This window comes from Orbicella faveolata, unplaced genomic scaffold (genome assembly GCF_042242905.1).
Source record: "Orbicella faveolata isolate gen_17 unplaced genomic scaffold, um_ofav_v1 contig_46, whole genome shotgun sequence".
NCBI classification, from domain to species: domain Eukaryota; kingdom Metazoa; phylum Cnidaria; class Anthozoa; order Scleractinia; family Merulinidae; genus Orbicella; species Orbicella faveolata.
Genome location: NW_028301576.1, coordinates 9161063 through 9178368, shown reverse-complemented (window position 1 = coordinate 9178368; position 17306 = coordinate 9161063). Strand labels below are relative to the sequence as shown.

The following is a 17306-nucleotide window of genomic DNA, read 5'->3' as shown; positions in this document are numbered from 1 at the left end:
TCATTCTCAAAAACTACACGTTTGACTTTGTACTGACACTTTGAATATGTGATTCGTGTGTAGGTCTCTAGACGCAGGCAACGGGAGACGGCAAACGAGCCCTTTTTTGCGCCTAGGAGGAAAATAAAAGTAGCGATATATGTGGTCCATCTCGTTCTTTAATCTTACACTTGTGAAGACACTTACTCTTTGAATAACTCACTCAAACACGCCCCTCAGTCTCATGCAATCTTTTGTTTCCATTTCTAGGTAAATTAAGCCCTTGCAGAAAGAGGCTACTGAGCTGGATGAAAAACCCTCATCGAGAGAAACATTTTCCATGGTGCCGAGCTGATGGTTCATTTAACCCTATGCAATGCTATGGCTCATACTGCTACTGTGTTAACGAGAAGGGAATTGAAATGCCCGGAACAAAGATTAGTACGTCAGTGGGAAGACCTGTCTGCACATATACAAGTAAGCGGTATTAATATTACTGGAGTGCAATTGTTTGAAGTTTTTCTTTTCAATAGTTTGAGATCTTTATGTAAGACAGTTTTCATGTTTTGTCTGTCTAGGTGGTACTGTGACTTCTTGTCAACGTAAACATAGCGAGGCTCCTTTGCAATATTTCGAGGGTGTTTTGGCACCTCGATGTAAACTCGATGGACAGTACGAGGAGGTACAATGTCAAGGGTCTACTAGAGAATGCTGGTGTGTAGATAAGGATGGAAAAGAAATTCCAGGGACCAGGACAACTGAGCCTGTTAAATGTCCCGTAATAGGTAGGTGTTTGAATAAGCGGTCTTTATGTACGCGTAAGTTTCTTCTGATACCCTTTATGCCTATCATCAGAACCCTTAACACTTATTAAATTTGCAGCTACTAACAACGAAAACAGAACGAGGCATTCCATTGCCCCAGTTGAAGTCGAATTCCAGTGTAAAATAGTCCTTCTACTTATCATAAATTGATTTGTTACGGTTCATGACTAGTGTGGTGATGGTTTATTTTGTTACATCTACCGACAGAGACTCATTTATCTACCTGCCAAGAACGGTACATAGGATATGCCAAGAATCCACTTCCAGGGAAAATGATCTCTAGATGTAAGGGCGATGGGTCTTTCGAGTCTATCCAGTGCCAGAACCTCCACTGCTTTTGCGTTGACGAGGAAGGAAATCCAATCAAAGGAACGTCCTTGCCTGCTAGGCTTGGAAAACCTAAATGTGGCCTTTCAGGTTAGTATTAAGTTGGTTTATGTGCATTTAATTTCACTTTAGGCAATACGTTGTTACGTGACAACTCACCTTACATGTATATGCAAATACGTATATTCGCTTTAAACGACTTGCCTATATTTATCCATGTTCGGATAGGTCAAGATCCGCTGTCTACCTGTGAGAAGAAGCACAAGGAAGCTTTACAACTCCCAGCCACACCGTTGCGGCTTATTCCATCGTGTAAACGCGATGGCAGATTTGAAGAGATCCAGTGTCTTCCAGTCTCGAGTGAATGTTGGTGTGTAGACGAGTCTGGAAAGGAAATCATAGGAACAAGGACGACTGGTTACCTGAGATGTCCTTCTGCAGGTCTGGAAATTTCTTACGTTTTCTTTTATTTTCTGTAAGCGTCGTCTTTTGTTTAGATGGACAACGTAACCTTCAGATTTGATGTACATAAAAGAAACTGACAATAAAAATCGTGAGCAAATTTCGATCTCTCTAGAAAAGGCTTGAAGAGCAGCAAGTAGAGTGAAGAACGTAGAGTAGAGAACGTAGAGAAGAGTGTCTCTTTCATCATCAGTTTCCGTTTAACCTGGTGCGTATTGTCCATTTTGCAGGAGCCGCCTTAACACCGTGCCAAAAGGATTATCAAGAGAGACTCAGAAGCTGGCTTTTACCCGGCCCTTATATTCCTCGTTGTACACTCGACGGGAATTACGACCCTGTGCAATGCGAAGGATTTTACTGCTACTGCGTCAACGAACATGGGGTAGAATTGGTTGAAAGCCGAGTAGATATAACTGAAGGGCAACCAAAATGCAAAGCTGGAGGTATGGAATGACAGACTGAGGCATTTTAGATAAAATAGGTAAAATTTGGTAAATTAGGTAAAATAAATTAAATATAAGTGGGGGGAATCTTCTTAGTGCCCTTGGAGGCTTTGCAAGTGAAGTGCTCCCTGATGGAATCGTAATTAAATGCTCTAGTATTTGCATTGCTTTATTGGGACGCAATCGAGTGAAAAGAGTTATTAAATTTCCAGGTTACAAGTTGACTCTGTGTCAGAAGCAGTTTCAGGACTATGTAACACATCCTATGCCGGGTCGTTTTGAACCTCGCTGCAGTAAGACTGGAGCCTTCCAAGAGATTCAGTGTCATGGATCTTCTTGCTTTTGTGTCAACCGTGAAGGCATAGAGTTACCGGACACAAGACGAAGTCTGGCGATGGGTAATCCAGTCTGCTCAAGGCCAGGTAATCATAATCATATAAACTTGGTAGTTAGTAGAGCTGCCCTTTCATGGACGTGTGTTCAACAGCGCATGCGTAGAATACTTGTTTCCGTAAAATCAATTTCAGGCGGTAGTGCACATAATCGGAGGCTGTTGAATTGTTTGCAGGTCACGAGGTGGGCTCTTCTATATATATGGTGGTCTGTTTTGTTTTTTTTTCAGAAATCTCATTAACCCAATGTCAAAAGCAGTTACAAGAGGCAATAAGCCTTCCCCCAGACCCTGACAGGTTCGTGCCGCGATGTAAATTTGATGGTAGTTTCGAGGAGGTACAGTGTCATAGTTCAACAGGACCGTGTTGGTGTGTGGACCGAGACGGGAACGAACTGTCATCTACAGCCACAAATCGAACGGTTACATGTCCAAATATTGGTGAGATATTTGTAAGGTATTTGTGTATTTGTGTTCCTAACAGTTCTCTGGAGCAAATTTAAACTCCCGTGTACAGAAGGTAAAGTAATGTGCCATATTGTTCTGTACAGACACTCACTCACCTTGCTGGACTCGCTTTCAAAAGAGCATCAGAAGCACATCCGCTGGTTCTCATGTTCCATGGTGCAGATCTGATGGAAGCTTTTCTTCCTTGCAAGTGCAGGCGTCACAATTTTTTTGTATAAGCGACAGAGGCGATGAAATAGCAGGCACGAGCGTGGACGTCAGCCTTGGGAAGCCAGACTGTCGGGCTGCTAGTAAGTTTCATAAACAGTAACGATGACAAGGTTTGGAAGGGACGCAAAGAAAACGGCTCCCTTATTACAGAACATAGACTTCATTTGTAGTCCATAATTTATTTCCATCCCGTTATTCCGTTGTGTTCATTGGTTCCTTGCCTTGTTCATTAGCTACTTGATCAAATACCTTTAAAACTGGTTCATTTTTCACAACAAGTCAAGGCGTTTTCATTGATTTTATGTGAAACTTTTGGTCCCTACGGCGGATGCCACCAAATAAGTTTGCTGTGTTATCTGATACGGCTGACTAGCCCGATGCAGTTTGTACGACAGCAAAGACGTGACATAAGTAGTCTAGCATCTTTTGGGAGGCCTTTTCAAGAATAAATGAGCAGCCAATTGGACTTATACTGAGGTTAATTACGATGAGTGCTACTCTTGAGATAACATAGACTATTTCTTACTTTGGTAGCCTCTTATGGATTCATAGTGACACCCTGCCAACGTGAACGCGCCCGTCGCTTGCATCTCCCACTAATGGAGGGAAAGTACGTTCCCCGTTGCCGAGTTGACGGCACGTATGATGACGTGCAGTGTGATGTCGCGATAGGTCAATGCTGGTGTGTTGATCGAGATGGGAGGGAGTTCAGAGGAACTAGAAGCGCAGGTGTCATTAGGTGCCCTGGTGAAGGTACATATAAAAGGACTGATTAACAACTATTTTTTTTACATTTTTTAGTTTAAGTGTCTGACCCTGGAGTTGAAATCTAGTAAAATGATAAAGATGTGCTGAATGCTGAGGAGAGTTTTTAAAAAGTCTTTCGATTCGTATTAGGTACCTTAGTGATGTGCGGTATGGATGGGATTCCCAGCGTATCTGCCAGTCCATTCAGTTCATTAATGCGTTGGTGAAGGATATCTGAGCATATAGTGTTGCTTGTTTTTTTAGCTTGTAAAATGGTATCACGCTCATTTGATTGTATCTAATTCTCTTTCGCTCCTTTTTCTCTTAGTAGGAAATCTCACATATTGCCAAAAACGCCAAAAGATAGCCTTGGAGTTATCTTTGAGTGGGCCTAATGTCTGGAACTTCATACCGAGGTGTCGTGCAGATGGCGGTTATCATGAAATTCAGTGTCACGTGGGCACAGGACAGTGCTGGTGCGTAGATATAAACGGAAACGAAATCCGGGGAACTACAGCCCGAGGATTGCCTGACTGCGTAGGTTTGTAGCAACATCACAGCAAAATTTTGCCTTAAGTCAGCGAGTAGAAGGGAATTTTACTTCGTGCAAGACATTGTTTGAATCGTAGTTTCCCTTAAGTGGAGGAGTTTTTTCTTATCACTTACATGTATCTACCTTACGGTCAGGCGATATTGTTGGATCTAAATGACATGCAAGATAATTTGGTGTAAGAATGTATTTTATCTTTTGATGTAATGAAATTATTATCTTTTACTGTAACAATTTTTGATGACCAATCTCAGTAAAAACCTTAGGATGAAACCATAGTAAGAAACCACTACTTACGGCTCCAATATCACCAGTATATTTTATTATTCCATATTTCCCCCCTTTTTTCTGGTATATATCCTGGGCACTTTATACATAACAGAGTATGTCCGAAGCTTTTTCATATGTAAATGGTTTGATTTTAGTAAATATAACTGCTTGCCAACGTCACAGAACACGAGCTCTTGGTCTGGCGGGAAATCCACCTCCCGGAACTTACGTGCCACGCTGTAAACCTGACGGAAGTTACAATGATGTGCAATGTCACGGATATACCGGTCTTTGTTGGTGTGTGGACGAGAAAGGCAATGAAATACTGGGAACTAGGAAGTGGGGACGGCCTCACTGCGCCAGACTTCCACCAGGTAGGAGAATAATGGAGTCATTTATGATTTCCTGTGTCGCGACAAATCAGTAAAATATTTGATTTAACAGAATGAAATTTTGTTCGACATGCCTGTGGAAAATTCAATTTGGTTAAGCGTAAGTAAATGTTCGAATGAATGATTAATGCCGTGGTTTACTAAATATAGCAAAGCAATAGGGTGGTTTTTAACTCGATTGTCGAAAGTAATTCCTATTTGCTTTGGTTTTACATGACTCCTCCAAATCAATCGCGACTTATTCACACACGTTCTCCGGCGTTTTGCGTCGGTTGCATGTATTCCCTTGGAGTTTTGATTGGTTCACAGGAGTGTGTGTGTCTTCTTTTATGAGTGATTCAGCATTCTGTAGTAGATATAGATTTTATAAGACTAAATTGAGAACAGCTCTAAAACTAATTTACAATTTCTTTGCCTCTCAGACCACGAAACACCCCTAGACCTTGGTATTATGATCGACGCTTCCGACTCAGTTACAAAGGAAAACTGGCCGATCATGTTGGAATTCGTCTCCTCAGTTGTGGATTCTTTTGACATCTCCGCCAGAGGAACTCATATTGGACTTATTGTATTCAGCCGTGATGCGGAAATATCGCTATATTTTAACACCTTACAGGAAAATAATCTCACTGCCACGAACGTGACTAAAGCTGTAAATAATCTCCAATATAAGGATGGTTGGAGTCGGTCTGACTTAGCATTGTTACTTGCTGAAGAAGAACTCTTCAACGAGGCGACAGGAATGAGAATTGAAATTCCCAAGGTATAGCAAGGGTTCACTTTAACAAGGGAAATTTAGAGGGAGAGACGTTTTGCCTGCTAAGATGCAAGAACTAAAAGCCTTCCAATGATGACGAAAGGCTCGGAATTATACTATATGTAACCACTGAAAAATACGAGAATTACTACTATCATCTGTAAAACAGGGCAACAAAAAGAGAACTACTTGCGATTTTTGATGTCTGGTTATTTTCTGTGTCCAGTCCGCGGAAACCTAACTAAATCTTTATGATTGATAACTATATTACATGAAAGGGTTGGTTAGGTTTTCACAAACTGCACAGAAAATAACAAAACAGAACAAAATTGCATGTGCGCAGTGACGTCACAACGACTGGTGTTCCTTTTTTGGAAGTGACCAGGAAAAAAAAATTAAAATGTTGGCCTTTCAATTTCGAAAAATGACCACGGCTTTTGGCTGCATTTATTAATTTTGGTAGGAACAATTTTATTTTCCTCCTTTTGTCTGCAAATTTTAGTAATTTCCATAACTTTCAGCGGTTTCCAAAAAGATGATTGCTAGCTTTATATTCTCCTTTAAGGTTGTCCTGACAAAACTTGAGTTCATGAAATTATTGGGACGTTGTGGGTCTTTCACAGTTTAAAGAGAGTTCGAGACTTTGACCTTGCAGAAGTGTTCCTCCTTCCAGATTCTTTATCAGTAAATGTCACAATTAGTCTCCTAACCTTCTGTTCTGAAAGTCATGGAACATGTGCGTGAACACTTCATGTTTATAGTGCTTCAGTCTTAATTACTTTAAGCAAAATAAGTGTCTTCTCACTTTTGGACCGCAGGCCCTTCTTGTGGTAACAAGTAGCAGTCAGGAAAGAAAGCAAGGACCTTACACTCCCTTGTCAGCAGCAGCTCAAGGACTTAGAGATAGAGGCGTGTCTATATATGTGATTGGTATTGGAGATAAAGTGAAAGTTGCTGAGCTCATGGATTTATCGTCGGATTACAGAAATGTGTTTGTTGCTGATGACTTCAGTACTGTCCGTTCTCGGGGTAAAGTGGTGACGGAAATAATCAAAAATGGAACTGAAGATTCCTCTAGAGGTAAGCTGAAGTTAATAGGCCTTAGAGTTGCCTTCTGCCTCTGTGGCAAAATAAGTCCTCCAGCGAAACCATTCGTATGGAAATGTGTCCCACCTACAGGTTCATTTTCACGCAAATCAAACTCATTTTCATATGAAACGTTTTGCACGAAGACTCGTTTTGAGACAGGGAACAGGTAACTCGGAAATGGCCTATTCCACTTTAGGAAATGCTGATGCATGTATTTCCTTGCAGAGGAAATTTAGATAAGTATACATGCAGGACTGAGCCGGTAATAATATAGTACTATTGATTATTCTACCGTTTTTGAACACGTTTAATAAAATGTAATACAAAGAAACCTCGCTGTGCGATCATGGCCCCTAACCACAAATATAGCTACATGTGTTTTTAAGACATTGTAGTCTACAAATAAAGAAAGGCTTTGACTTCATTTTCAAAGTTTAAACTATTTCCTAGGCTATAACTTCAGTATTTAACTATTCAGCCATTTGACCCTTTTAGACTGGCTATGCAACCTGGCTCCAGAACCTGGTCAACTTGGATGCTTGGCATCAATATCTGCACACTACTTCGAGGCTACCTCTGGGGAATGCCTTACTTTTGTATACAGTGGGTGTGGGGGCAATGCCAACAACTTCCCGTCCTACGAAAAATGCATCGATAAGTGTAAAGGTAAAAATACGGTTATTTCTTCAAAGTCCTTAAAGTTATGATATACTTGAGACCATGTTCAGTGCTCAACTAACCTTTCTTTCGAACGCCTAAAAGGCGAAGCACTACACCGTTCCGAAACAACTCACAAGACTGCAAGTAATAGTCACGAAAAGTACAGCTAAGATTTCTTGTCGGAGAAATTCTACACTTGAGAAAGTACGGGAGTTACAACATATTTGAGAGAAAAAGTACGCGCATTTTCCTTGTAACCGTAACCGTAACAGTAAACCTAACCCTTACCGTTACAATCTTTTCCTCTTGTTTCTAATATTTTTAATTTTATGTTACTCAGGAGTTCTTCCGTCTTGCCTTGCTGAGCAAAAACGTCTCTCTGGCTTGCAACTGGGTCACTTTGCTCCGAAGTGCAAGTCGAGCGGTCGATATCAAGACGTACAGTGTTACAGACAAACAGGGTACTGTTGGTGTGTCGATGAGTACGGCAAAGAATTGATGGGCACCAGGGTTACCGGAATTCCCGTCTGTAGCCTAGCAGCTGGTAAGTCATTTGAGGAAGTGAAAAAATTATCTAAACGGAATTATTGACCACTTGAATCAACTTTTCAGTGAAACTCAAGTGAAAATAGTCAAACCCTTTGAAGCCTCTGGGTGTGTTTTCAACAGTGAAATTGTTGATTACAATTACGTTGAATAATTCTGTTTACTTTTCTCCTCATTTTTAAGGATCGGGACAGCTAACTTCCTGTCTTAAAGAAAGACGAAACGCTTTAGGCTTCAACGGCGTCCCCTCTGTTGGAAAATTTGTTCCAGAATGTAAACCGGACGGAGAATATGCAGAGATTCAGTGCTTTGGAAACACAAACTTCTGTTGGTGTTCAGACGAACGAGGTTACGAGATTGCTGGTACACATCGTTGGGGATCACCAAAATGTCCTGCCCAAGGTAACTAGCAAGTAGCAAGTATTTTGTGGATGAATTTCGAATATGAGGACGTTGCCAAAAGATTTTGGAATCGCAGTGGCACTTCACTTCTCGGTCAATAGCTAATTGTTGAAAACTGGATATCAACCGTTTTGGCTTAGAAATGCTCGTGTAACGTAGTCATTCAATACGAATAGGTTTTCCGGATCAATTCTCTGCTAAATGGCTATAAAAAATTATTTATTTGTGTTAAAAACTTTTCCCGCATGCCACTGAGTGCAATGAATTTCAGGCGGGTTGTAATGGATTTGATGTGATTTCTTCAGTTTTGAAGTCATAGCAAAATCCTGTCCATGCTTGAATCCATGTTAATGACTAATTTAAAATATGCCAACCGCTCTTAGTTCGTCCAGGAGTGTGTCCATTCGTACCAGACCCAAAAAGATGCCCAGCGGAAATGACTGAGCAGTCATGCTCACAGGACAGTGACTGCCCAGAATTATCCAAATGCTGTGACTGTGGTTGTGTTAGGCGTTGTACGCGTGTTTCGTCAGATAAACCAGGTATGGATAATGGACTAACTGCTGCTGACTTCAGAAGCTTCAAGTCTCTGCAGAGGAGACCCGCTTATTCCACCATTCAATGTTGTTACCAGAAATATAAACTGTAGTTAAGAGGGTTTTGTGGAAAGAGAACCCTCTTAACTAGGGATTTTCTTTCGCTTTTTGGAGAAACCTTTTTTTTTGGCCAAAATATTGTGGGTTTAGGTTAGGACGTAATACTGACCGATGAGTGATGACTAAGCAATTCTTCCGGAATAAGATCGCCACTGTTTTAGTTTTACATACTAATTTTGGTAATTTGATGATCTCTTAACAATAACCTTGTATTGATACACTTAGAATATAATTGGTTATTTTCTTGATCATAGATATCGAGTTGGAAACCAGTCTCTTTTCAAAGATTTTTTTATTTTTTTATTTTATACAATTCCTAAATAGTTACGATATCTTTCTTTTCATCCCTTATACCCACCAGCTCCAATCTCAGCTTGTGTCAATGAGCATGTCAAGACGTTGTGGTCATCATGTCCTCACGTCCAAGTTAGTGGTCGCTCGCTTCCAAAATGTAAACCTGACGGTGGATACGAGGAGGTGCAGTGTGCTGAAGCTTACGATGTCTGCTGGTGTGTCAACAAAGATGGCCATGAAATCCCCAGAACGAGACAAAGTGGGAAACCAAACTGTACGATACAAGGTACGAAAAGAGAGCAGACATAGTTACTAGTATTTAGATGATAACTTTCTTAACGGCAGTGTAGACAAGAGACTTTTACAATTTTTTCTTTCTTGAAGCTGCTATGACCCCGTGTCAGAGGGAAAACAAGAGAGCTATGACCATGCGCAGTAGGACGCCAATCAGTTTATTTGTCCCAAGCTGTAAACCAGATGGCTCATTTGAACCAGTTCAGTGTCATGATATGTCAGGCAAATGCTGGTGTGTTGACAAGAATGGAAGCGAGCTGGCAGGAACTCACCAATGGGGGAAACCGAACTGTTCTGACATAGGTATGTTTGAGAAAGCCAAATTCGGCGAATATTGCCTCGTGTATTTACTGACAACTACTTCATCCCAGATCTAAGATGACCAAAGAAAGGGGGTGTGGGGCGACTTTGTTATCACATACTTCATTGTACCTGCAGTCTCATTCATCAATCAATAGGAAAGGCAATTTACAAGAACGTATCACCTCAGTGAACGTCGTGCATTTAGGTGTCTGTATAGAATATCCACAAGTTTTCCACTCTCTCCGGATACCACACATACTTTCTGGATGCAAGCACTTCTTTTACGTTGATGGATAGCCGCATTTTTGTTGGAACCACGCCGTTTTTGAAAAGTTGGTAATTTCTTTCATCAAAAGGAATGAAGATATAAGTACATTTTTTTTTTATTCTGTAATGTAAGGCCGTCGACACGAAATTCTTGTGAGTGTTAATTTCTTTCTTTATTCATTAAGCAGATAAAACGATGACCGTATGCCAGTCTCGTCGCGAAGAGTGCCTTGATAACCCTCCACCCGGACATGTTTCTCCCCGCTGTAAGGCGGACGGTTCATACGACGACAGACAGTGTCTCCAGACCACAGGAGAGTGCTGGTGTGTTGATAGAAACGGAAATGAAATACCAGGGACGCGCTCCAGAGAAAAGCAGGACTGTTCATTACTTGGTTAGTTAAAACTGCTGGGGGAGATCTCGAAGTTTATAGAAATGCAACTTTCCGACTTGTTAAAACTTAGATTATGAGCTTAAGGTCATTCCTCACATTTGCATTGCTCATCCTTACTGCGCATAATTTATGGCGTCATTAGCGCGCGCTCGTGCACGCGCATATTGAAAACATGACGGATTTGCCTTGATATTGAGCTCTTTCAGTTGAAAAATGGCTCTAGCTCAACAACGAGCACGGGCACCCCAATTTTTTTCCAGTCATTGTAATCAACTAATCATAAGCTTCGCGTGAGGAAAGACTGATCTAATTTCCATTGCTGAAAATTGAATAAATAAGAAAAATGGCAGATACACTGTGGTCTTTTCTATCTTGCAGTCGGTAACCACGTCAAGAAATTTGGTTCAATTTTTTAATCAAGGATTTAGCTTTCTGTCTGAATCAAACTTAAAATGTTTATTTGTGTCCGACACAATGTATTGACTGTAGTTTAATGCGTTTTCTTATGAGTCTGGGCTCACAAAGATTTTACAATTACTAGGAATGCGTTTTTATAATATAAGCATTAAATAATGCCAAAATGGGGCATTTTCAATGCCTCACTGCTCCTTAATGAGCATGGGCACCCCCCTTTTTTATTTCAAAATTGAAGTTATCATATGACAAATATTCAGTGGACAAAGTTTGAACAAAAATCTATTGTCACTTTTATTTCAGAGGAATTACCTTAAGATTTCTGTGAGGTGATAGTTGACCCGGCCTTCGGCCCCGTCAATTATTATCTCATACAACGAATCGATAAGATTTCCACTAAAGATTTCCAATCATTTCTCTGCATATTAACTAATTATTTAACTTTCGTGCTGACTGAATTGTAAACTGGGTACGAGCGCTTATCAGTGCAAATTTCAAAGTCAAGTAACGGTGAATGTTACTCCTTTTGTTTTCTCGGAAATTGTTTCTAAATCTTACTCCGAAACTTCGAGGAACGTGAAAACGTCGCCATTTTGTAGACAACCTAATGGCTAACAGCTCAGCCAGTCAGTTTGCAGCATTTGCCTTAGCGTGCAAATAAAATTTTACTAATTAACACATTCTACTAACCTTAAGTATTAGATTGGTATTTTTAGAGATACGAAACGCTGTTAGAGATCCGGAACACTGTGGTTGAGCCCGTGTCAAATCCAGCGACATCATGTTCTTCCCAGTTGTCTAGCGTACCGTAAAGACTTGTAATAACGATGCCTGATAGTAGAGAATACTCGGACGTATCGATGCAAACCTGTGATGAAATCTTGAGTCTTCGTTTATCCATAATGGGAAAGAAAACTACATTGCTCAGAGTGACCATTTCTTATTCTAACGGCTCGTCAAACAGACGACACCTAATAATTAAAACTGATAATTGAAACAAAACTACACCTATTATAATTTACAGAAGATGTGTAGCCCCCTGAAAATACTGACCGTGTGAAATTAGCAACGTCAGACGCGTGAAGGCTGGTAAAATAACAAAAGTAACAAATCTTTTTTTTTTTTTTTTTTTTTTTTTTTTCCTGGCACTTTATTTTGATTGATCTTTTTCTCAGGCTGGCTAAGCCCGTGCCAAATTCAGCGACGTCGAGCCTTGGGTGTTAGAGACGTCCCTGTTGTCGGGATACACGTGCCAGATTGTAAGGCGGATGGAGGTTATCACCCAGTCCAGTGTGATGTGATATCAGGGTACTGCTGGTGCGTGGATGAGTATGGCTTTGAAGTGAAGGGAAGTCGCATCAAGGGAAGACCAAGCTGCGGTAAGGAAGTTCATATTACCTTCAAGATCGCCATTATATATACGCTTTAGAAGATCAGTCGACTTCTTTTCATAACACAAACCTTGGTGTTTCCGACTGAAATTTGTTATTGGACTGATTATCACTTGTACCAATTAAGATTAGATAGTGGTTCTCTTTTACTTCAGCAGTGGAACGTAGCTTAGCATCCTACTTATATACATGCAGTTATCCACGGAATTAAAGGCTAACATAGTTGTCGTGTCTTTTGTATGCGTGTCGACCGAAAATATTTAAAGAACGCCTGCTAGCACGTACGCGTGAATTCGAATAATTGACAAGTCAAATGAGCATCCACCGAATAGAATATCAATAGCATTCGATTGATGTGACAAGTTTCGCGTGCACGTGACATTTTGTTTTTGAATAAGTACGTTCAACTTTACTCTTTTGAGAAATAGTATGTAAGTTAGTTCGCGAAGTTCGCGAAGAAAGTTTCGTAAGAAAGTTCAGAGAATTTCGAAGCGAACGTAGATTGAGATGTGATGCGTAGAAACGCATATTACGGCTAAGAAAAATTGTACGACGCTGTGGAACTCTGAGGTAAAGGTCAAGATTAAAACGTGGAGTTTTCAATAGCTGACCGACAGTTTTCTTATGGGTGCTAAAAGGTTTGCAGTACAGTAAGCTCTCGGCATGTAGACAAACTGTGCACGCCTTCAACTAGATATTTTCCTTGAAAGTATTTAGCGTGCGAAGACACTCGGCTCGATCGGCTTTCCGATGTTTGGTTCGCCTCATGCCCCACTAGGGAACCTGTTCGAAGTCTAGTTGATAGTTGACTTGTACATTACCAAGTAGAACTGCGCATTCAATGGGTTTTCATTAATGTTTGTTGTGCTTGAAAAGGGAAAGAACCGCCGTGCAAGAAAGAACGTGACAAGATTTTAGCGTCCTTTCCCAAGCCCCCGCCAGGAATGATTATTCCGCAGTGCCGCGAGGACGGTGGTTACCAAGCTTCTCAGTGCCGTGGCTCCACTGGATTCTGTTGGTGTGTTGATGAGTATGGTAACGAGTTAACGGACACGCGAATTAGAGGACCAATTAACTGTTCAGGTAAGTTAGATATATCATTTATACATTTTAATTTTTAATAGTTAAGAAATAAATAGAGGATATATATTTATTATACAAACACCAATGAAATACCAGGTGAACTTTCGCGCGAAAACATGACCCCTTCACACGTGAAAATAAAATGTTATCTTCACGCGTGAAAAGATCACCGTTGCTATGGTTATATTTCGCATCTCCGCGTGGCCATGTAATATCCTCCATTTTATATATATATATAGGCAATTGTGGAAAACGAGGACGGACAACTTCGAGCGAAAAAAATATATATATACAGTAAAAAATCTAAGAAATCTAAAAAAAAGTTTAAAAATTTAATAAAAATAAACGTTTCGGTCAAAGACCTTCATCAGTTGCAGTGCAAGTGAATAATAAATTACAATAACCTTAAATAAGTTTACAGTATAAAAAATGACATCATATTACAAAGATGATTACATAACAGGGCGTGGTAACACATGAAAACGAAAAAATTAACCAATGATAAACAATCGGTGATTACTAAGCGAGATACTATGACAATGCGGTACAAAACTCAAAAGACACAAACCAAATAAGAATAAATAATCGAATATAATACAAATAAGATTAATATCAAAAAAGTAACGCGATTCGTCGAGTCAGCCGAAAGTGTGAAGGGACCCGCGTGTAAAATATTCAATGTTCAAAAAAGGCGGTCCCAAAATCCCCAAACAAAGCCCTTGAAACTATGCCGCGGCAAGGCACAACAGGCGCCCTAAACAGGGCCCTTAAACAACAATAATGTAATAAATTCCCCGATGGGGGCCCCTGAGAAAACCTAGCGCTAACAAAGCTAACAAGATCCAAGGTCAGGGCCTTTGAACACCTGAACTAAGATAACCGCCAAATTTGCAAGTTATTTTTGCGCTAATTGTAGTTTATTCTTTTTTTCGAGTGGAATTCCTGACGTTTGTTCAAGCCAAAAGGTGCCAGAGAGAACAACTGTGCACTCCAATATGCCTCTTTAGTGATTAAAAGCTTTTCGATGTTACTTGTATTGTTTGCATTTATTTGCACTTGATCAATACACTGGAAAGAAAAGTCGTTTAAGTCGTGCGGTGTTCTGTTGAAATGCACCGCTACCTCACAAGTCTTTTTCTTGGTCAGCATAGCAGACTTGTGGTTGCGAAATCTAACTCTAAAATCTGTTGTTGTAGAGCCAATGTATTGTAAGTTACATTTCTTACACGAAGCCAAATAAATGATATTTTTTGAATCACAGGAAAGTTTCAATCGTATCTTATAGCTCTTGCCTGTTTGAAAACTTTGGAAAGAATTTGATTCAACAAAGTAGTTGCGACAGAGATCACATCTTGTTCTTTTGCATTTAAAGCAACCCTTAACCTCAACAACCTCTTCAACCTTAGTGTTAGAGCCATAACGAGATGGCGCTAACAACTCCTTAAGGTTTTTAGATCTTCGAAAAGAGGCTATGATGGAATTTGGCGGAAAAAATTCTTTTAATTTGGGGTTGGATTCCAAAATACCTAGGTGTTTTCTGATGATGCGACCAACATCAGGTAAATTTGGATTAAATGTTGTTACAAATGGAAACAATTTCTTCTCAGCTTTGGCACGAGTTCTAAGTAAGTCAGTTCTAGATGTAGTTAAGGCTTTAGAAAATTGATCTTCCACTAGTTTTGTGGGATAACCCTGATTGACTAGATAACCCTTGTATTCAGTTGTTCTCTCGGCAAGAAATACTTGTTCAGAGCAGTTTCTCTGTAACCTAGTTGCTATGCCATAAGGGATAGCCTTGAAAACGTGTTTGGGGTGAGCACTTGATGGTGGAAGATACAAGTGGCTATCAGTTGGCTTTGAATAAACGTCTGTCTGGATGAAACCCCCGATGAGATGTAAAGTTAAATCTAGCACGTGAAGCTCGCGTTCAGAAAAAACTAATTCAAATTTAATGGTAGGATATAGGGAATTTATAAAGTCAGTAAACTCATGCAGTGCAGGAAGGCCTTGTTGCCAGAGATCAAAAACATCGTCACGGTATCGCCACCATAAAGTCGGCTTTATGGGGCCAGAAAATTTAGCTTGATAATCTATTTCCCCCATGGCAAGATCCGCGTAACTACAGGCGTTCTTTGGGCCCATGGCTGTGCCATGAATTTGTAGGAAAAAGTTTTCCTTAAAAACCGAGTGATTGCTCTTCAAACAAATTTCTACTGCTTCTAAAATGCAATTAGTGGATGGAAGCTGGTTTTCTCTGGCATTCAGTGCCTTCTTTACTGCAGTAAGACCGAGTTGATTATCTATGTTAGGGAACATTGACACAACATCCCAAGAAACTAAAAGGGTGCCTTCGGGAAAAGGGCCACTCCTGTTAAGATCCTCAATTCTATTAAGTAAATCGGTCGTATCCTTGATGAAAGATGGCAACTTACGAGCCAACGGTTGCAAGTAAAATTCACTGAAGGCTGAAAGATTTTCTATGGCCGTACCACAACACGATGTGATAAGCCTGAGTGGATTCCCTGCTTTGTGGGTTTTAATATTACCGAAGGCGACCCCTGGTTTGGCTTTTTTGTTAATTATCCAATTAGCTAATTGGTCTGAAATTTCACCTTTTCTGACCCATTTGTTGCACCAACTTTCAACTACAGCCAAATGCCTATATGTAGGATCTTCCTGTAAGGATTTATAATGGAGCTGGTTATGAAGCTGGCCAAACATTTTATCCTCGTATTCCCCTTTATCAATTAAGACGAAACGAGAACCCTTATCTTGTATCCGAATTACTACATCAGAATTTCTAAATTGCTTTAAATTAACCTTAAGGAGTTGTTAGCGCCATCTCGTTATGGCTCTAACACTAAGGTTGAAGAGGCTGTTGAGGTTAAGGGTTGCTTTAAATGCAAAAGAACAAGATGTGATCTCTGTCGCAACTACTTTGTTGAATCAAATTCTTTCCAAAGTTTTCAAACAGGCAAGAGCTATAAGATACGATTGAAACTTTCCTGTGATTCAAAAAATATCATTTATTTGGCTTCGTGTAAGAAATGTAACTTACAATACATTGGCTCTACAACAACAGATTTTAGAGTTAGATTTCGCAACCACAAGTCTGCTATGCTGACCAAGAAAAAGACTTGTGAGGTAGCGGTGCATTTCAACAGAACACCGCACGACTTAAACGACTTTTCTTTCCAGTGTATTGATCAAGTGCAGATAAATGCAAACAATACAAGTAACATCGAAAAGCTTTTAATCACTAAAGAGGCATATTGGAGTGCACAGTTGTTCTCTCTGGCACCTTTTGGCTTGAACAAACGTCAGGAATTCCACTCGAAAAAAAGAATAAACTACAATTAGCGCAAAAATAACTTGCAAATTTGGCGGTTATCTTAGTTCAGGTGTTCAAAGGCCCTGACCTTGGATCTTGTTAGCTTTGTTAGCGCTAGGTTTTCTCAGGGGCCCCCATCGGGGAATTTATTACATTATTGTTGTTTAAGGGCCCTGTTTAGGGCGCCTGTTGTGCCTTGCCGCGGCATAGTTTCAAGGGCTTTGTTTGGGGATTTTGGGACCGCCTTTTTTGAACATTGAATATTTTACACGCGGGTCCCTTCACACTTTCGGCTGACTCGACGAATCGCGTTACTTTTTTGATATTAATCTTATTTGTATTGTATTCGATTATTTATTCT

General features: G+C 40.2%; 2 protein-coding genes across 5 annotated transcripts in view; one reads left to right on the top strand and one right to left on the bottom strand.

The window, feature by feature from the left end:
- The window catches only part of LOC110054997 (uncharacterized), a 35360-nt gene that overhangs the window by 14829 nt on the left and 3225 nt on the right, over positions 1-17306 (top strand). The window contains exons 15-36 of one of the 4 annotated variants that reach the window (XM_089277467.1): positions 250-456; positions 558-764; positions 1011-1220; positions 1359-1571; positions 1823-2035; positions 2248-2457; positions 2658-2867; positions 2978-3184; positions 3639-3857; positions 4183-4392; positions 4827-5045; positions 5486-5826; positions 6639-6900; positions 7405-7575; positions 7910-8113; positions 8299-8517; positions 8901-9059; positions 9535-9753; positions 9852-10064; positions 10520-10726; positions 12316-12519; positions 13408-13614. In XM_089277467.1, the coding sequence (XP_089133593.1) occupies positions 250-456; positions 558-764; positions 1011-1220; positions 1359-1571; positions 1823-2035; positions 2248-2457; positions 2658-2867; positions 2978-3184; positions 3639-3857; positions 4183-4392; positions 4827-5045; positions 5486-5826; positions 6639-6900; positions 7405-7575; positions 7910-8113; positions 8299-8517; positions 8901-9059; positions 9535-9753; positions 9852-10064; positions 10520-10726; positions 12316-12519; positions 13408-13614 (4731 nt within the window). Of the gene's footprint in view, positions 1-249; positions 457-557; positions 765-1010; positions 1221-1358; positions 1572-1822; positions 2036-2247; positions 2458-2657; positions 2868-2977; positions 3185-3638; positions 3858-4179; positions 4393-4826; positions 5046-5485; positions 5827-6638; positions 6901-7404; positions 7576-7909; positions 8114-8298; positions 8518-8900; positions 9060-9534; positions 9754-9851; positions 10065-10516; positions 10727-12315; positions 12520-13407; positions 13615-17306 lie in introns of all 4 variants that reach the window. The other 3 variants (XM_089277466.1, XM_089277465.1, XM_089277464.1) reach the window with 3 other exon arrangements.
- Positions 14172-16422, bottom strand: LOC149098281 (uncharacterized). Its single transcript, XM_089277468.1, has one exon. It carries the CDS (start codon positions 16333-16335, stop codon positions 14521-14523), a length of 1815 nt encoding a protein of 604 aa, XP_089133594.1. The 5' UTR covers positions 16336-16422; the 3' UTR covers positions 14172-14520.